This window comes from Bos javanicus, chromosome 8 (genome assembly GCF_032452875.1).
Source record: "Bos javanicus breed banteng chromosome 8, ARS-OSU_banteng_1.0, whole genome shotgun sequence".
NCBI classification, from domain to species: Eukaryota; Metazoa; Chordata; class Mammalia; order Artiodactyla; family Bovidae; genus Bos; species Bos javanicus.
In genome coordinates, this window is record NC_083875.1 from 841,824 (window position 1) to 863,002 (window position 21,179).

The 21,179-nt window shown below is 44.4% G+C and overlaps 1 protein-coding gene and 1 pseudogene across 6 annotated transcripts in view; one reads left to right on the forward strand and one right to left on the reverse strand.

Moving 5' to 3' along the window:
• Window positions 1–5,009, reverse strand: part of LOC133253356 (olfactory receptor 10AG1-like) — a 34,610-nt pseudogene extending 29,601 nt beyond the window's left edge.
• Window positions 5,010–11,034: 6,025 nt separating this feature from the next.
• MFSD14B (major facilitator superfamily domain containing 14B) overlaps window positions 11,035–21,179 on the forward strand; it is a 130,825-nt gene continuing 120,680 nt past the window's right edge. The window contains exons 1-2 of one of the 6 annotated variants that reach the window (XM_061424883.1): window positions 11,424–11,502; window positions 11,822–12,011. Coding sequence is in view for 4 of the 6 variants with exons in the window: in XM_061424881.1 (XP_061280865.1) it covers window positions 11,404–11,502 (99 nt within the window). In the remaining 2 variants the exon portion in view is untranslated. Of the gene's footprint in view, window positions 11,503–11,821; window positions 12,012–20,958; window positions 21,099–21,179 lie in introns of those variants that run through there. The other 5 variants (XM_061424881.1, XM_061424885.1, XM_061424882.1 and 2 more) reach the window with 5 other exon arrangements.

Sequence of the window (21,179 nt, forward strand, 5' to 3'; positions counted from 1 at the left end):
TATGGCAGTGCCACAGTGTCAGATCCTCTGAATGGGTACGAGTTTGGATCCTCTGGTGGGGAAAATGTAGCAGCCGTGGAGGACATATCTTGAAAACAATTTTTTTTGGCACCCAGGCCCCTGGATATACATCACATGGTTATGAAAGCTGTAGGTGGTTGGCCTATAGGGTTGGCTATCTATACATTGTTCTAGCTGATGGTTAAGTAAGAGTTTTTCCAAGGGTTGACTGTAATGTTGACAGGTACATGATGGATAAGGAATGGCACCATCTGTTACAGCAAGGGCACCAAAAGGCTGCACAGCAGCCTGCACATAACAGATAACTGAACACTAGCAAAAGGTTTTCTCCCCATCTTTGGGTTGTCATGGCTATAGCAACTGAGCTTATTGTGAATGGGAGTCAACTATACTGTGGAGCAATTTAGTTAGTAGGGAGAATCGACCATAAGAGACATCTAAAAAGAATGAAGCTTCCCGCTACGGCAAGATAACAGACTGCTAACCACAGCTTCTGACCCAAATCCCAGTCTTGGGGTGTGACTGAAGCTAGTCCTGTAGTGAAGAGCACAGCAATAATACCAATCAGGGATACCGGCCAGTGTGGACAATGAAAATCCATCGAAATTTTGATAGCTGGATCCTCAAGCTTCTGCCGTGCATTGACTAGTCAGCTTCTAGAGTGACTAAAACATGGCTCAGCGTCCTTTGTGGGTGAGGGCTGTTCTTTTTGGAAGCCCCTCTTGAGGAGGTTTTTGGGGTCCCAAAATGTTTTCCAGGTGTCCTCATCACAGGAAGCTGCTCCCTTCTTGACTCTGGTGTGGTGGGTCCAAGGAGTGACACCTGTAACTTTAACAGCAGTAGGGGTTGAGAGGACAATGGTGTGAAGGCCTATCCAAACTGGCTGAAGTAGTTCCTTTTTCCAGTCCTTAACCCATATCTCATCTCCTGGCTGATAAGGATGAACTCAATTGCCCAAAGGAATGGCTGTCCTTTCTAAAGTTTCTCAGGCAATATGGTGGACATTTCCCAGGGCCTGGAGGTGTCAGGACATCTCCAGGTCAGCTAGTTGCTGGGGGTCTCCCTTGAGTTTTCCTATCAATCACTGGGGGTGTTCTCCCATATAAGATCTCAAAAGGAGAATAGCCTGAGGACCTTGGGGTGCATCAGACTCTGAGTAAGGCTAGGGATAACGTGTCGACCCAAGATAACTGGCTCTCCTGACAGAGTTTAGCTAATGTAGTCTTGAGGGTCCAATTCATGCATTCAGCTTTCACTGAGCTCTGTGGTCTGTAAGCGATGTGAAGCTTCCATTTGATTCCCAGTGTCCTGGATAAAGTTTGGATTCACTCAGACACAAAAGCTGGCCCACTGTCAGACCCTATGGAGAGAGGCAGCCCATATCTCGGGATTATGTGTCTTAGTAAGGCCTTGGCCACTTCTTGTGCCCATTCAGTGCATATGGGGTAGGCTTCTGCCCATCCCGAGTGGATACAGACTGCCACAAGTAAATACTTAGAGCCCCTATAGGGCTTGACTTTAGTAAAGTCCACTTCTAGATCTTCAAAGGGCAGTGTCCCAACTGCACCCCTGGGTTGGGTCTTGGTCCTTGGCTGGCGTTGCTTTGTGCACAAGTCACACATCTAGCACTGATCTGGGCACACAGGGTTGAGAGCTTAGGAATGAAATAGTAGTGGCTCAGTAAACTCTCCAGGCAGTTTTTCCTGAATGAGTTGTGTCATGATGTTGTTTTACCAGCTGGACTGCTATACTGCTGGGGACAAAGAGTCTTTGGTCTGGGAGCTTCCAGCAGCCCTCCTTTTCTTGTATCCCTCCCTCATTTAGAGCCCACTGATCTTCCCTGGTATACCCTGGGGATGGAGGCAATTCTAGTGACAAGAGGACCTTAAAGATTGACTCGGGGCCCACTGTGGGGCTCAGTTGGGTATGCTGCCTCCTTGGCTGCCTGGTCGCCAACTGATTCCCTTTGCTGACTGCATCAGTTCCTCACTGATGGCCTTTACAATGGATGACTGCCACTTGGGAAGGCTTCCAGACTGCTTCTAACAGCTGAAGAATTTCTTTTCTGTTTTTAATCTCCTTTCCCCCTGCTGTCAATAGTCCCCTTTCTTTATAAATGTCTCCATGAACATGTAAAGTAGCAAAGGCATACCTTGAATCAGTATTTTTGTTGACTCGTTTCCCTTCGGCATGCCTTAGTGCCTGGGCCAGTGCCCATAGTCAGCCCATTGTGCTGACCACCCTTGTGGCAAGGACTCAGCCTTCACTATCTTGTCAGTCGTTGCTATGGCAGAGCCTGCTTTGCACTGCCCATCTTGGATGAAACTGCTTCCATCAGTGAACAGTTCCAGTTCTGGGTTCTAGAGGGGAATGTCTGTCAAGTCCAGCTGGCTAAAGTAAATTTCATCTACGAACTCCTCATACTTTTGATCCCACTTCCGTAGGTTAAATGGTGGTGGGGTTCACTGTCCACACAGTCTTGAGTTGGACCTGCGGGTTTTCGCAAAGCGGTCCTTGATAGTGAGTCATCCTGGAGTTGGTCAGCCAATTATGCCCCTGGCTGTTCATCAGGGCAGTAACAGCATGGGGAACCTTTACATTTATATTTTGTCCTAGATTAAGCTTATCTGCTTTTCTGACCAAAATCACAGTAGCAGCTAATGCCCAGAGGCCTGGTGGCCATCCCGTGGCCATTGGATCCAGTTGTTTGGATAGGAATGCAACTGTGCACTGCCATCGCCCAGCTGTTTGTGTGAGGACCCCCAGTGCAGTGGGATTTTTCTCATGTACAAAGAGGTTAAAGTCCCGTGTCACATCTGGCAGCCCTAATGCTGGAGCACTGGTCAAGAGTCTCTATCTCCTTAAAGGCCTTTCCCTGCTCAGGTCTCCACTCTAGGTGGTCCTTACCAGACCCACTGTGGCTTTAAATAAAGGCTTGGCAATTTCAGAGAAACCCGGTATCCAGATCCGGTAGAATCCTACAGCCCCAAGCAACTCGCAGACTTCTTTCTTGGTGCTCCACAGAGGTATTGAACAGATGGCTTGCTTCCTCTCATGTCCGAGGGCCTGATGCCCTTTTGAGATGACAAACCCCAAGTGCTTGACCACCTGTCTGCAGATCTGAGCCTTTTTCCATGACACCTTGTACCCTGTGGTGGAGAGTAGAGCCAGCTCCAGCAGTTTGGTGCCTCTCCAGCAGTCCCCTTGGGTGGGACTGGCTAGCAACAGGTTATCCACGTACTGGAGTAGGGTGCAGTTTAACGTTTCTCTGGGAAACGCAGCAAGGTCCACAGCCAGGGCTTCACCAAACAGGGTAGGTGAGTTTTTGAAGCCTTGTGGCAGTCAAGTCCAAGTCAGCTGTGTCTTTCTCCCAGTGTGTGGATCTTGCTATTCAAAGGCAAACAAGGGCAGCTGGAGGCAGAAGAATGAGTCCTTGAGATTGATGCATGTGAACCGGCTTGCTTGAGCAGGTAAGAGACTCAGGAGAGTGTAGGGATTTGGGACCACTGGTTGGATGGTGATCACTGAACTGTTGGTTGAGTTGAGGTCCTGGACAGGACCATAATCGTTCCCTCCAGACTTTTTGACTGGTAAGAGTGGAGTGTTCCAGGGAGACTGACATTCTATTAGGATCTCAGCATCTCGTAGGTGCTGGATGTGGTCAGAATTCCCAGGCGTGCCTCCCGTGGTACTGGATATGGTTTCTAACAGAAGTGGCTCCTGGCTTCAGGTCCACTACAATGGGGACATGGTTTTTGGCTAAACTTGGGGGTCCCTTCTCTGCCCAGACATCAAGGAATTATTTAGCAGGCTGGGGGGGGGGATTTATTTGTTCCCTCCCTGAGGAATAGACCTTCACTGCCGGAGTCCAGCTCCAGCAGCCAGGGAATCAGCCTGAAGGGATGAGCGGTGTTGGAGGGAAATGATGTAGCCTCTGACTCGAGGTATGGGACTACATGTTTATTTCAAGCATCAGGTCTTTTATACTTTTTCAAAAGCATTAGGTCAGAGGTTTGACATTTTCAGCTTCCCCTCACCCAGATTTATTATCTCCTTGTTGTCCTTCAAACAGAGTTCCTGCTTCAGCGATTCTTTCAGAATCTTGTTTACTTGTGATTACATTGTAACTCATGCTTATGTCTGGGCCGCATACCACATTCCTCTGTTTATTTCTTATCTTTTTAAATCCTGCTTGCCCCTAGTATCCTAAGCTCACTATCTCCTAAAAAGGCTTCTAACTATTCTTAATTATTCCTAAACCCTGAACTCAGCGAACTTCCTTTGCCATAAGCATTTCCCTCAAAAACAGGTCTCAGATAACAATGCTTCCCATGGCCTCAAGCTGCAGCCTATGTGCTTATCCTGGGACATTCTTTGTAAAAATTCTTGAACAAATGTCAATGGTTACTTTATAGATTATTTTCTGGGCACAACTGCGAAGGCTTTGTGCTTTCTCACACTTCTCTCAAGAACAATAAGCACCTTAACATTCCTTCCAGCCAACTCAACTGAAGAAAGGAAAGAACAAGTCAGGATCACAAAACTTAACTCCTTCATCCCGGGACCGTGCCTGCGGAATGAGGAGAGGGGGCTGGGGCCGTGCCTCCATTTTGTCAATAATGCCTAACATGGCTCCTGACACTTCACCTTCTCTGGGCACGAGCACGGCCATCATCAGAGCCGATTGGCTCCCCAGGGTGAGGCTCACAGGCTTCCTGGGGACAAGGGTGATTTGTGTCCCCACTTTGGTCAGTAAGTCTCTACCCAGCAGGTAATGGGCATTCCACTAAGTACAGAAATTCGTGAGTCACCAGATGGCTCCCTAGGTGACATGAACAGGCCTTGCAAAATGAGCGGGCTGCCCTGTCCCCTGTGGCCCCAACAATAATTGCTGTTCGGCCTGTGAGGGGAGCCACAGGTGCGGGTACCACGAAGTGTTCAGCTCCAGTATCCACCATAAAAGTCGATGATTGGACCCCTACTTTCATCGTGACCGTGGGCTCCCGGGGGCCCAGGATCAGGGAGCCCTGTCTTCCCTAGACTGATTCTGCTCCAGCCAGGTTGATAAGGTTTTGGACAGAGAGATTTCTTTGTTGGGTTGACTGAACTGCTTTGACCCTTTAGATGTCCCTCTGCGATGGGGGCACTCATCTCTCCAGTGTTGGGTCTCTTTGCAATGGGCGCACTCGTTGTAGCATAGTGGTGGTCACGTCTTAGTTTCCCCTTTCCATGAGTGAATGGTCTGTTTCACTGGATCTGAGCTCCTCAGTGCTGCTGCCAGCCGGGCTGCTTTCTGTTTCATTTTTTCATCTGTTTCTCGTTGGGCTTCATGGTCTTGGTTCACAAAGACTTTATTTGCTACCTCCAGGAGCTGTGTGGCATTTATCACAGTGAAGCTTTCCAGCTTTTGGAGCTTCCATTGGATGTCTGCACAGGATTGAGCCACAAAGGCAGCGTTAATCATCCACTGATTCTCGGCTGTCTCAGGGTCAAACGGGGTGTATGTCTGGAACACTTCACATAGTCTTTCATAGAAATTGGTGAGGATCTCATCCGCTTTTTGGATTATTGTTGTAATTTTGGACATATTGCTGGGGTTTTTGGCTCCCGCTCGAAGTCCATGTAGAAGGGTATCATGGTAGCAACTCAGGGTTTCTTGTCCTTCTCTGGTTTGAAATCCCAATTAGGTCTCATCTCTGGCATTGCTTCTGGTGCCCATTCTTTTTTTTTTTTTTTTTTCCGAGAGGGGCCAACTAGAGGCTCCCCTGAACCGAGGAGGGGTCTCAAGCTGAACTGAGCACCAGCCAGCTGTCCTCAGAGCCCCTGTGCCCCAAACATCTGGTGCCCATTCTTCCACATCTAAGACCTCTGGGGGACTTGTCCTCGGAGCCATTTTTGGGCTTCTGTCGAGATGCATCACCTTTCCTCCGTGGTGAAGAGAGACATAAGGGGCTGGTGACAGTCGTCTCATGTAGGCTGATGGGTGTGGAAAGTGTACTCTAGGAGGTCAGTCATAGCCTATGGTTTATCAGAGTATGCTGGGTTATGCTGTTTTCAGTTCAGGAGATCAGTAGTGCTGAATGGCTTGCAATAGAGGATGGAGCTACCAGGCTGGACTGAGCCATCCTTGTTCACTTGTTGAGGACCTTGAGTTTCTCGCAGTGGCATCTGATGGGTCGTGGCCAGCTGGTTAGATTGTTTGGCTGAGTAGAGCCACTTCCCTACTGGCTCAGGGCTGGAGTCTTGCTCATGAGGTGATGCAGGGGACACTGGCGGGTGGGGGTGTAGACTGTCTGGCAGTGAGTCTGGCGCTGGCTGTGCCAGAGCTTACAGAGTCAGGGTAACATATGGCAGGGGCAGTAGTGGGTCTTCCACTGGATCTCCCTGGAATATAGGTTTTTTTCCTTCTTTTTTTTCTGAGTGGTTATGCCACAAATACCCTACTCTGTCCCTGTCTGTTTATGCAAAATCTTACCCATGGGGGAAGGGTCTGTGCCATTAGAAGCCAAGACTCTACGTATGTAAACTAATCTGGATGTCCTGGAGTCCCAGCGACTACCTGGAGCACTGCTTGTACAGTGGGCAGGTAGAAAGTGCCCTCTGGCGGCCATCCAAAGTTAATGGATGACTAATGGAGCTCACATAAGTTACGAAGCTTTCTGGGGGTCATCCTGACTCCGTGATCTCCTACAAAGCCCTTCTTAAAGTTCTTTATCATGCAATCTAAAACTGTTGGCTTAGAGGAACTTCCCCCCATGTTGACAAATGTAATATACCTGGCAGGATTTTGAGGAAAACCTAATCTCTTAGATATCAGCTCAAGGAGTCAGTCCACAGAAGAATAATGGGTAACCAATAATTTCTCCCTCCCTGTGTATCCTGCCCTGAGTTGGTGGCACAAAGGTGGGTGCACCCTCAAAGGAGGAGACCATTCAGGTGCCCACTTGGCCGAGCATTCCCCAGGGGGAACTTAAGTGCCTCTTAGCATTGATGGATCAGTATAAACCCCTGACCCAGATCAGTCTCGCAGGGAGGGACTGGGTCCCCCAGAGGCAGACACCGCCTTGAGCCATATGAAGTTACCACGGAATCACAAGCTAAGGCCCACTCAGACTCCGTAGCCATGAAGGCCGTGAAGCCACACAATCAAGCCTGAAGCGCAAGTGAATCAGGCCACACACTCATTCACGTTCATTTTTCTTCCACCTGGACACTCTCCCGAGGGAGATCTAAGACACCTCTTAGCATTGGCAGGTTGGTATAAACCCCCCACCCAGACCAGCCTCACTGGGAGGGGTCAATCCCTCAGAGACTGGCACCATCTTTCAGCCTTACGAGGTCGTCACGGAACCGCATGTTTTGGACCCTCTCAGGCTCCCTAGTTTGAGGACTGTGGAGCTCACTTTTACTTCCTTCAATCAGCAATCATGTATACACAATCACTCACAGGTTATCATAATACCTCCCTTTTCCAGAGTCCCCAGGTCTCCCTATCTGATGCTCCCTTCCTGCGAGCTCTAAGGAGGTGATCAGTCTCTTCTACCCATTAGGGTAGGATTTCCTGCTTGGGGATGGGCCCTGAGGTCTTACCTTTTCCTGTGGCTGATCCTGGTGAGTCAATCAGGTCCTCCAATGACTCTGGTCAGGGCTCGGCCCTCCAGAATATCAGAACGCCAGTCCAAAAGAGAACCTGGAATACTGTCAGGTGGAGCGCCTCCTTGTTCATCTTGGGGCTCCTCTGCTGAGCCACCAGTCCTGCGGTTCAAAGGGGCCAGCGTGGTTGGAATCTCGCTGGGGCCTCCAGAAATATTTCAGGAACCAGTACTCAAGAAACCAAGCACCACACTTAGAGAGTTGGAGAACTCAGGTTTATTATGCCAGTGGGCCCAGAGGAGTTAACACTCCAAGCTCTGAGCCCCAAACAAAGGGATTACAGAGGTTTTATACACAGACAGGCATGATTAAGTGGGTTTATGGGTTGGGGGCTAGGGCGATTGCAAAGATTAGGACAAGGGTGAGTGAGATAAGCTCCAATTTCCAGTATCATGAGTCCCCACTTTCTGAGACCTACGTGATCTAGACTTGGCAAGGAGCAAGCTGAGTTACAGAGGTAGAAGGAGAAGGAGGTAAAATTTTAACTCTTCCTCTTCACTGAAAGAGACCTCAGTCAATGGACTTTGTTGTTGTTGTTGTTTTGTTGACTCTTTGTGACCCTATGGACTGTAGCCCACCAGGCTCCTTAATCCATGGATTTCCCAGGCAAGAATACTGGAGTGGGTTGTCATTTCCATCTCCAGGGGATCTTCCCGACCAGAGATCAAACCTGTGTCTCCTGCAAGTCTCCTGCATTTCAGGCAGATTCTTAACTACTGAGCCACCAGGGAAGTCAAGTTAATGGATACACTATAGCAAATCAAACAAAAATATTTTTACTACTGATTTACATCTTATATTGTTAGTGTTTCAAGTAGGTTTTCTACAACCCTAAAGATTTTTGTTTGATTTGCTATAGTGTATCCATTGACTTAGCTTCCCTGGTGGCTCAGTAATAAGGAGAAAGACATAAATTCTTCAAAGTGTTTGTCTTCATTCAAAGAGGCATCGAATGCTGGACACTAAAAAATATTTTCACAATCTGAAAGTAGAGTGTTATTTTAATTGGTGGAAATGTTTAGGACTCTGAAACTGGGAGATAGCACCTCAGTAACTCTGAGAAAACTGCTCAAATGAGGCAGGACGGAAAGTCCGGCTGTATACAGGTTTGCAAAAAAGGAAGCAGGCAGTCTGAACATCAAAGATCAGGTATCAAGTTAAGGAATGTAGCATTCTATGTATTGGAAGAGGCAAGCCTCTGGGCTCACTGAATTCACTCCTTTCATGTGCACCTCAGCTATCTGGGGTCAATCCTGTTTCCTTGTTCACCTTGTTTCTTGCATTCCCCCTGCTCCTCTGAATCACCATGGGAGAGGGGGTGTCAGCATCCACTGGATTGCAGTTTGGGCAGCTTTCAATCACATTTGGAGGCCAGAAATCGCCGATGGCTGTGACATTTGTTGTTTACTGATATTCAGGAGATATTTTCATTACACTGCTCAAACATCTAATAAAAAATATCCTGGCTATATTTGTACTCAAAATTTTTGGAGATTTTGTCTGTTACATTAGCTCTTTAGCCAAGCCACTTTGCTTTTGAAACTTGGATTGGCATCTGCAAAGTAGGATGTAATATCTCACAAGGTCCTTTCCAGCCAGTAATCATAACAATAGCATCTACAGAATCACAACCATTAGTGTTACCTGGTCTCTGTACATCAGCATTTTATCCAAAGAGGATCTGAGACTTTGAGTAATTGTTTCAGTGGAAAAAAAAAAAAGATGAAATAAGTTTTTTGTTTCCTCTACTGAGAATAATGAAGATAAAGAGAACAGTGAGCAGGCCTGAACATTCTTACTTTTCTTACTTTAACTGATCCTAACTCTGCATGCCTATAAGTAAGTTTGCTTTTCTGCCCCCTAACTGCAGGAGCTACATTTTGCACCTATTATCCTTTGACTGTATGCTAAATACAAACTGTATCTGGTGCTCATCTTTATAGCACACTTTTCCCCTTGTAGTTCTTCTTTCTTACATATCAAAAAGAAGGCCACAGAGCCACAAATTGTCAGACTTGATTACTGGGTTACTGACACCAGCCTATGACTGATTTTGAAACAAAGCAAGAGGAAGAAAACAAGCTCCTTACACCCTTGTTCCTCATCACTGACTCCTGACTGCAAGCCCTGATCTTACATAAGACTCTATAGCGCTTATGTTGGAGAAGGCAATGGCACCCCACTCCAGTACTCTTCCCTGGAAAATCCCATTGATGGAGGAGCCTGGCAGGCTGCAGTCCACGGGCTCGCTAAGAGTCAGACATGACTGAGCGACTTCACTTTAACTTTCATGCACTGGAGAAGGAAATGGCAACCCATTCCAGTGTTCTTGCCTGGAGAATCCCAGAGATGGGGGAGCCTCGTGGGCTGCCGTCTATGGGGTCTCACACAGTCAGACGTGACTGAAGCAACTTAGCGATAGCATAGAGCTCATGAGGTGAGGGCACAGTTCTTGAGGCATGAGCCTACTGTGTTCCCCTCTCCACTGGCTGAGCATTAAAGCCATTTTTCTATTTCCTCCAAACTCTATCTCTATATTTTTTATTCGGTTTCGGTGGGCAAAGAAAGCCAAGCTTTTGGCCAGCAAAGTAATCAGTTCACATTCAACGTGTTGGTACCATCAAGTAGCTCTGAGCTGGAACAGGGAACTGTATGTCCTCCCAATAATCCCACAGACCAGGTGGGATTCAGATTCTGCTTCAGATTCTGAATAGGAACAAAATATGGTTAGTTATAGTTATGGTTAGTTACAGTTCCCATTCCAGGATTTCAGAATCGGGAGATATTTCCATATTAGAACGATCAAATCAGCGAATCTGAAGGGAAACCAATCCTAAATATTCATTGGAAGGACTGATGCTGAACCTCCAATACTTTGGCCACCTGATGGGAAGAACTGACTCATTGGAAAAGACCCTGATGCTGGGAAAGTTTGAAAGCAGGAGAACGGGGCCACAGAGGATGAGACGGTTGGATAGCATCACCAACTGTATGGACACGAGTTTGAGCAAGCTCTAGGAGTTGGTAATGGACAGGGAAGCCTGGCTGTGCTGTCCATAGGGGTCGCAAAGAGTCGGACACGACTTGGCTACTGAACTGAACTGTGAACGTGCCCATCCACATAACTGTTGGCGGCATCAGAAAAAATTAGTTCGGCGGTTTGGCTTCCAAACCAAGGCCAAAAGTGCATGTCACTAACAACAACGCACCGACACTCTCACTTAGCCACACCAGCTCAGGAAGAAAATACGATTGGAGGCCTTAGGAGATGACGCATTTCCTGCGCGCTGCGGAATCCGGAAGCCAAGGAGGTTCGGAAGCGTGGAGGCGGGGCCTGAGGTGGGCGGGCGCCGCTGAGGCTTCCGGCGCTGGCGCTGAGCTTCTGGCGTGAGCTGAGATCCGGGGCGAGGCCTCCTTCCCCGCGGCAGCCTGTGGGGAAGCGGGGGCGGGGCGGGGCGGGCGCTCGGCCTTCTGACTACCCAGGCCGGCCGAGGAAGAGGTGGGCAGCTACCTGAGTTGTGTTCGGTTCGGCGGCTGTGGTTGCGGCCACTGCAGTCGCGCTCTTGCTGCCTCCGCATCCCTCACAACCCACGGCCTCGCCGCTGGCCTGCCGCTTGACCTACGGCCGTTTTGGGCCGCAGAGCCCATGAGAGCGCGGGACCCGCCGCCGCTTTTGCAGCTGAGCTGTAATCCAGGGGCGCCCGGAGCCGACGGAGGCATGACCGCAGCATGAACGCGGAACCTCCTGAGGAGAAAGCAGCGTCGGAAGCGGAGGCAGGAGCCATGCCAGAGAAGCGCGCGGGCTCCCGGGCCGCGGGCGGCAACTCGGTGAGCGTGGGCTTGGAGGCCGGACGCATCGCTCAGCCCGAAACCCGGAGTCAGGGGATGTCGGGCCGTGTAGCGGCCGGAGTCCAGGGCCGTCCAGTGCGGGACTGGGATCTGGTTCCCTTGGGGATGAGACATTGACCGTCGGCTCGGCGCGGGGGCTCTGGCTCTCGGAAAGCTTTTCCTTTTCCGACTCAGCCAGCCGACTTCACTGCTAGGCTTTCCTAGCGTTGCTCACCGCTAGATTAAAATTTAGGCGACTTGGTTGTTTCAGAAGACGCCCGATGTGGGATTGTGAATATAAGTAATTTGATTTTTTCAGAGTTCTCCATACACGTGACAGCGGGTACTGCTTTCATGGTGCATTTCTGGCTTGAGCCAACTTAGAAGATGTGCGAAGAGCATTCAGAACCTGCCTTGGGCCCTGGATCCTGGACCCGGAAGGTGGCGTGGAGGCTGGGCAGCTCCTTCCTGTTCCTTCTTGGTTCTCTAGGCTGTCGCTGCAGTGTTTGGTGAGCAGGATTCAGAGGGAGCTGCCTATCCCAGGGCCCGGCTGAGGAGTTTATTCAGGCCAATCTCTTTAACAGTTTCACGTGAGATTCAGATGACTTCTGAAACACTGGTTTTATTGGCCTGGGTTGGCAGAACAGGCTATGTTCGTGGCGTTTATATGTCTGACGGTGGAACTCTAAGCATAGAGTGTCATTTCTTAAAATATTTTTTTGGAGTTTGTTTTAGACAGGAGACATAGAAATGGTACAATGAATACAAACTAATGCCAACGAGACTTCCAAAGAAAAATAGAAACTTTAGGAAAATTAAATTATATGCAATCGGCTTCGGATTTAATTTGCTTTTAAAGAATGCTAAATGATGTTGAAGACCCCCTTCTGCCCAAATGACTTTTTATTTTTGGAAAAACAAAAACCTTTAAGGGTTCCTCATTTCAAAGATAAGATTTCTGGAAAGTGGGAAGGTTTTTTGGTAGGAGGGAAATTCTGTAGAATTGGCTTTTTCTCGTTTTGTTTTTAATTACATAAAAAGTAGATTTGTTTTCCTGCCGCTTAAAGGAGACCAAATTGCCAGCTCCTCCTCCTGTCTTTCAATCAGTAGACCATAATTACTGACCATTGGCCAAGATACTAACCTTGGAGGTAGCCTCCTTCATCCTTTTCCATCTTTTCATCTAATACAGTAATAAGTCTATCTAAGTTTACCAGGTGAAGATTTTAGGTTTGTTTGTTTGTTTGTTTGTTTATCCTTTCTGCATTCCTGTGGTTCAGTTCCTCAGCATTTTTGAGCTGGATTTTGACTTTGATATTGTTGCTTTACCATCAGGTTGCTCTCCACCTTATTGATTAGAGGAATCAAGAATGTAAATATGATCATTACTGCTGTCAAATATTTTCATTGGCTTTCCTTGGCTTATTGTATTAAAAAAAAAAAAAAAAACCTGACAACTTGACACATTATAGCATAATGATTAGATGAGCATGCTTGGAATTTCCCTTTCCACCTTTTACTACCTATATAACTTATGGCAAGTTATACAACCTTTCTCAATATTTTGGACATAAATGATTGGTCAGAATGTATAAGTGATCCCTGACTGATAAAGTGTTCAGTTCTCTCCCATGTACTAATCTATACAGGAACTAGACCCCAACCTAAAAATTAAAATTGGTAAGTTTATGTGCTTAGAGCAGAAACTTTTGAGAGATGTGTATTCAATGAAACTGATAGGAGTCTTGCTGCTAATTAGGAATAAATAGATTCCTGTCCAGTCTTCCCTTGTCTCTGAGGGTGCATCTAGTCAGTATTGATAAATTGCAGCGAATACTGACAATGAGTTTTGGTGCTTGCTCTGTTTAGTGAGACCAGTAGAATGGGCAGGTAACAGAGTTCAGCCAGTGGCACATTTTGTAATGTGTGTGGCCTGGGAAAGAAGTGAATGCCTTTAATATGCTCATGTCATATGCCAGTACCCCCAAATCATACGTCTTTCCTGCTTGTAGTTTCTTTCTAGTGTTGCTAACAGGTGCTACATTCTTTGCCTCCACCGCTCCCCCCCCCCCCACCACGCCCCCAGTTGTTTAGCAACTAAACAAGAAGAATTGATTTATTTTGATGTGTTGGAATTTCCTTATACCTTGATTGTGTAAGAGTGCATTCATCATTTCAGGTTCTTAGATGTTACTAATAATCACAAGCAAGACTGCACATGTCCAGGGATTTGGTTGAACCGTTTTCTGTCTTGTTTGGCAAAGAGATGTGTTGACCTGAATAATAGAAGGGAATCATCTATTTATTCTAAAAGATCATTGCATTCTAGAAAAGGGAGGTGTGTGTAACAAATAAGTTCTTGTTTTAGTGTCCTTTCTTTGCTCTGTCTCTCCCTAGCTGTATGTGTATGTGACACCTTGAAACATTGTGTCAGAATTATTTGCATTATCATTGAAAGCGTATTGCCTATTACCAGGTAAAGAGAAATTCCTTTTGGAGTCATTTACCTCTGAGCATCTAATGAGAATTAAAGATTTTCTGCAAAGAAAATACAACTGAATTTAGCATACGGTATTTCACAATGTTCATGAACTACATAGACGCAACCTTTATGTCCACTGACAGATGAATGGATATAGAAATTGTATGTATGCATGATGGAATATTACTCAACTATAAAAAAGAACACATTTGAGTCAGTCCTAATGACGTGAAGGAACCTAGAGCCTATTGTGCAGAGTGAAGTAAGTCAGAAAGAGAAAGAAATATTGTATATTAACGCATGTGTATGGAATCTAGAAAGATGGTACTGATGAACCTACTTGCAGAGCAGCAGTGGAGATGCAGACATAGAGAGCAGACTGGTGAACACAGTGGGAGAAGGAGAGGGTGGGATGAATTGAGAGAGTGGCATGGAAACACGTATACCACCATATGTAAAATAGATAGCCAGTGGGAATTCGCTATGTGACACAGAGAGCTCAGCCCAGTGCTCTGTGACAACCTAGAGGGGTGGGAGATGGGAGGGAGGGAACAGATGTATGCCTGTGGCTGATTGATGTTAATGTACCAGCACAATGCTGCTGCTGCTGCTAAGTTGCTTCAGTTGTGTCCGACTCTGTGCGACCCCATAGACGGAAGCCCACCAGGCTCCTCTGTCCCTGGGATTCTCCAGGCAAGAACACTGGAGTGGGTTGCCATTTCCTTCTCCAATGCATGAAAGTGAAAAGTGAAAGGGAAGTCGCTCAGTCATGTCCGACTCTTAGCGACCCCATGGACTACAGCCTACCAGGCTCCTCCATCCATGGGATTTTCCAAGCAAGAGTACTGGAGTGGGGTGCCATTGCCTTATTATAAAGCAATTATTCTCTAATTAAACCTTTAAAAAAAAAAGCCAGTACTAGGATACCAGTTAAGATCCCTGATGGATGGCTTCTCAGGATCAGTGCCATTCTGGTTACATTTGATGTCTATTTAGTTGATTTTCCTCAGATTGTTTCAGAGAGGGCCCCTGTACAGACTAATTTTGATTTACAGGAACAAAAATGTCATATGGGAAAAATGGAAATAATATCAAAGAGCAGTTTGTTAACAAAACAAACAAACAAAAAGGCTGAAATCACTAGATATGTTTTGTTTGTAAAAAATTAAAAAGGGGACTTCCCTGGTGGTCCAGTGGTTAAGACTCCTCACTTCCACTGTAGGGGAGCACTGGTTTGATCCTTAATCAGGGAACTAGGATCTTGTATCCCACATGCTGAGTGGTATAGACAAAAAAAAAAAAAAAGTGAAAGAGGTCCTATGGACATTTTAGGGGAAATTTATTTTAAAATCAGCTTTTGGTTCTTAACACTATTAGGAATCAGTATGTCATTTCAGTAATAAAACAGTACTGGGACTGGAAAATCCTATGGACGGAGGAGCCTGGTAGGCTGCAGTCCATGGGGTCGCTAAGAGTCAGACACAACTGAGCGACTTCACTTTTACTTTTCACTTTCATGCATTGGAGGAGGAAATGGCAACCCACTCCAGTGTTCTTGGCTGGAAAATCCCATGGACGGAGGAGACTGGTGGGCTTCTGTCTATGGGGTCGCACAGAGTTGGACACGACTGAAGCGACTTAGCAGCAGGGACAGTAGTGCAACCAAACTCTGTTAAATAAATGGTAGCAGAAAAAAGATTAAAAGCATTCGTTAATGGGTAGTTGATCTATTGCAATTTATGAGTAACTGCATCATGGTTTCATAGCAGAGACATTTATGTTTCATATTTAGAATTATGCAGATATCTAGACAGCTTTCTGTTATTAAGCCCAGTCTTTATCAGAACACAGACTTATAGTTGTTTTATTGTTCTTGGGCCTGATAAAGGCAGGATTTTTCAGAATTTGCTTCTTTGGGTATCTAAGCATCTTTTCCCTCTGTTTATCTTACCAGATTAAGTCTTTGAAGACAGGGACTACAGATGTGTATCTTTTACTCTAAATATTTAGGCCATCATCAGTAAATGTATTAGAGAAGTAAATCAGTCAAGTTTAAACCAGCAATTATGATTATCTGTGAAATTAACTTGTTGCTGTTATATGATGTTTTGATTGACCTTATAAAACAAATTGGAGAGTTCTGTTTTATTGTCTAAAGAGTTTGTGTAAGATTGATAATACGTTTACAGAACTTTGTAGTTCTTCACTTTTTTGGGCTAACGTAGTTTTACAACAATTCAGATTTTCTGTTTGATTTTTTATTTTTTTCTGTCAGTTTTAGTAAGTTGTATTTTGCTAGGAACTTGTCTGTTTCATCTAAAATTTCAGATTAATTGGCATAAAGTTGTTCCTAACAGCCTCTTAGGCTCTTTTTAATTACTGTTGGATCTTTAGTCTTTTTTTTTTATTGCTGATATTGGTAATTTTTACCTTTAAAATACATTAATTCTCTGATGTCTTCTGGATAGTCACAAGTTTTTCAGATGGCAATAATTTCATGTCTTAGTCCTGTATTTCTGTATTATATGAATTAGACTATTGAGGAAAACATTCAGTAGTGATGATAGAAGTGTACAACCTCCACTTAACAGGAGTATATATATATTTTTCCACTGTCATGTATGGATATGAGAGTCGGACCACAAAGAAGGCTGAACACCGAAGAATTGATGCTTTAGATCTGTGGTGTTGGGGAAGACACTTGAGAGTCCCTTGAAGTGAAAGGAGATTAAATCAGTCAGTCCTAAAGATGCTGAAGCTCCAGTACTTTGGCCACCTGATGCAAAGAGCCGACTTATTAGAAGAGACCCTGATGCTGGGAAAGATTGTAGGCAAGATGAGAAAGGGGTGACATAGGACGAGATGGTTGGATGGCATCACTGGCTCAATAGACATGAGTTTGAACAAGCTCTGGGAGATGGTGAAGGACAGGGCAGCCTGGTGTGCTGCAGTCCATGGGCTCACAAAGAGTTGAACATGACTGCATGACTGAACAACAACAACAAAGTGTTCAATTGTATGGATATATCACAGTTTGGTTTTTCGTTCATCCCTTGGTAAACATTTCATTTATCACCAGTTTGGGGCAGTTACAGATAAAACTGCAATGAGCAGTCATCAACCAATCTTTGTATGAACTATACCTTATTTTCTTTTAAGTAAATATCATACTTAGGAGTAGAATGGCTAGAACATATGGTAGGTGTATTGTTTAACATTTTAAGGAACTGCCAAACTACTTTTAAATTTTAAATTTTTAATTTAAAATTTTCTATTGCCACCAGCCCTGTGAAAGTTCATTTGCATCCTCATCAACCCTTGGTCAGTCAATTTTCACCCTTCTGTTAGATCTGTAGTAGTGTCTTACTGTGTTTTTATTTTGCATCTCTCTATGGCTAATTTTGTTCAGCATCTTTCCTAAGCTTACTTGCCATCTGTATATCCTCTTGGTGAGGTGTCTATTCACCTCTTATGCCTTTTTATTTATTGTTTTTGTGTTATTATCTTATAATTGAGATATAAGATAATATTTATTTTTTTTTATTTATTTGGGTTACAAGTCTTTTATCAGATACATGTTTGCAAATATTCTGAGCAGATATTTTAATTTTGATGAAGTTTTAATTTTATCAGTATGTTCTTTTAAGGATTGTTTTTGTTTTCATATCTAAGAAATCCTAACTCAATATCACAATTATTTCCTTTTATATTTTTAAAATCTTTTTAGATTTTACAGGTAGTTTTATGACCCTTTTTGAGTTTATTTTTATATGGTGCAAAGTATGGATGGGAGTTCTTTTTTTGTATATGGCAATGAATTGTTTTATCATCTGTTGAAAAGACTTATTCATTGAATTGCCTTTGTACCGTTGTCAAAATTCAGTTTTCCCATATGTGTGTCAGTCTGTTCTGGATTCTCTATTTTGTTAATTGATTTGTTTATCTTTACATCAATACCATTCAATCTCTATTACTGGAGATTCATAATAAGATTTGAAACAAGTCGAGTTTGTCCTACATCCTTGTTCTTCTCTTTTAAAATGATTTTGGCTATTCTGTTGTCATGTCCAACTCTTTGAGACCCCACGGACTGCAGCATGCCAGGCTTGTCTGTCCTTCACTGTCTCCCAAAGTTTGCTCAAACTCATGTCCATTGAGTTGATGATGCCATCTAACTATCTCATCCTCTGTTGCCTCCTTGTCCTCCTGCCGTCAATATTTCCCAGCATCAGGGTCTTTTCTAATGATCAGGCTCTTTGAATCAGGTAGTCAAAGTATTGGAGCTTCAGCATCAGTCCTTCCAGTGAATATTCAGGGTTGATTTCCTTTCAGTTCAGTTCAGTCACTCAGTCGTGTCCGACTCTTTGCGACCCCATCAATCGCAGCACGCCAGGACTCCCTGTCCATCACCAACTCCCAGAGTTCACCCAGACTCATGTCCATCGAGTCGGTGATGCCATCCAGCCATCTCATCCTCTGTCGTCCCCTTCTCCTCCTGCCCCCAATCCCTCCCAGCATCAGAGTCTTTTCCAATGAGTCAACTTTTCGCATGAGGTGGCCAAAGTACTGGAGTGTCAGCTTTAGCATCATTCCTTCCAAAGAAATCCCAGGGCTGATCTCCTTCAGAATGGACTGGTTGGATCTCCTTGCAGTCCAAGGGACTCTCAAGAGTCTTCTCCAACACCACAGTTTAAAAGCATCAATTCTTCGGCACTCAGCCTTCTTCACAGGCCAACTCTCACATCCATACACGACCACAGGAAAAACCATAGCCTTGACTAGACCAAACTTTGTTGGCAAAGTAGTGTCTCTGCTTTTGAATATGCTATCTAGGTTGGTCATAACTTTCCTTCCAAGGAGTAAGCGTCTTTTAATTTCATGGCCGCAGTCACCCTCTGCTGTGATTTTGAAGCCCAAAAAATAAAGTTTGACACTGTTTCCACTGTTTGCCCATCTATTTCCCATGAAGTGATGGGACCCGATGCCATGATCTTCGTTTTCTGAATGTTGAGCTTTAAGCCAACTTTTTCACTCTCCACTTTCACTTTCATCAAGAGGCTTTTTAATTCCTCTTCACTTTCTGCCATAAGGGTGGTGTCATCTGCATATCTGAGGTTATTGATATTTCTCCCGGCAATCTTGATTCCAGCTTGTGCTTCTTCCAGCCCAGCGTTTCTCATGATGTACTCTGCATATAAGTTAAATAAGCAGGGTGACAATACACAGCCTTGATGTACTCCTTTTCCTATTTGGAACCAGTCTGTTGTTTCATGTCCAGTTCTAACTGTTGCTTCCTGACCTGCATAAAGATTTCTCAAAAGGCAGATCAGGTGGTCTGGTATTCCCATCTCTTTCAGAATTTTCCACAGTTTATTGTGATCCACACAGTCAAAGGCTTTGGCATAGTCAATAAAGCAGAAATAGATGTTTTTCTGGAACTCTCTTGCTTTTTCCATGATCCAGTGGATGTTGGCAATTTGATCTCTGGTTCCTCTGCCTTTTCTAAAACCAGCTTGAACATCTGGAAGTTCACAGTTCACATATTGCTGACTAATTTGGTCTCCTTGCTGTCCAAGAGTCTGTCAAAGTCTTCTAAAGCACCGCAGTTCGAAAGTATCAATTCTTTGGAGCTCGGCCTTTTTGATGGTCCAACTCTCACATTCTTACATGACTACTGGAAAAACCGTAGCTTTGACTGTGTGGCCCTATGTCAACAAAGTGATGTCTCTGCTTTTTAACATGCTGTCGAGATTTGTCATAGCTTTTCTTCCAAGGAGCAAGTGTCTTTTAATTTCGTGGCTGCTATTCTGAGTCCTTTGTGTTTTAGAATTACAAAATCAGCTTGTCAGTTTCTACAAAAAAGTCAGCTGATATTTTCATTGGGATTATGGCAGTCCAGAAAATCAGTTTAGAAGGAGTTGAAAAAGTATAGATCCATAAACAGGGTATCTCTCCATTTATTTTATATCTTTAATTTCTCAGCTGTGCTTTATAATTTTTAATAGTTCTTTTGTGTCACTTGTCACACTCATACCTTACGTGTAATGTAAACGTACGATGAAAGTGAAGTAGAAGTCACTCAGTTGTGTCCGACTCTTTGTGACCCCATGGACTATACAGTCCATGGAATTTTCCAGGCCAGAATACTGGAGTGGGTAGCTGGTCCGTTTTCCAGGGGATCTTCCCAACCCAGGGATCAAACCCAGGTCTCCCACATTGCAGGTGGATTCTTTTCTAGCTGAGCCACCAGCGGAGCCCAGATGTACTATAAATGTAAATTACTAAGAAATTTAAAGTTCCCAATTGTTTATTGTGAACCAATGTATACAATTGATTTAAAAATTTTTTTAGTTGTGATATGTGACAAAATTTACAATTCAGTTATTTGGACAGTACAGTTAAAACTATCAAGTTTAATTATTTTTAACTGTACAATTCAGTAGTGTTAAGTATATTCATATTGTAGTGCAACCAATCTCCAGAACTTTTTCATCTTCTAAAACTGAAACTATATCTGTTAAATAGCACCTTCCCATTTACCACAACTCCTGCTAACCACCATTCTGCCTTAAGTTTCGAAGTATTGACTAGATACTTCATAAGTGGAATTACATACATTGTCATTTTGTGACTAGTTTATATCCCTTAGTATAATGCCCTCAAGACATGTTGTCTTTAAGATTGTTGAAGGCACGTGTGGCATGTATAAGGATTTCCTTCAAGACTGAATAATTCCATTTTCTGTATATGTAATGGAAGAAGTTTTGTTCTTCCATTGATCTGTTGATGAACATGACATTGCTTCTGTTTTTTGGCAATTGTGAACATATTTTTGTTTCAGATAGTGGCCATCCTGATTTATGTGAGGTGATACCTCATTTTGATTATGTAGTTTCCTAATGATTAGCATGTTGGACATGTGTTTTTGTTTGTTTGTTTTTTAAATTATGGGGTGTTTCTTTTCTTTTTTTTAGATTTTTTACTGTGATGTGGACCGTTTTTACAATCTATATTGAATTTGTTACAATATTACTTCTGATTTATGTTTTGACTACAAGGCATGTGGAATCTAGCTCCCTGACCATGGATCAAACCTGCCCCTCTGCATTGGAAGGTGAGATCCCAACCAGGGAAGTCTCAAGAATCTTCTCATATGTGTGTTGGCCATTTGTATATTTTCTTTGGAGAACTGTAT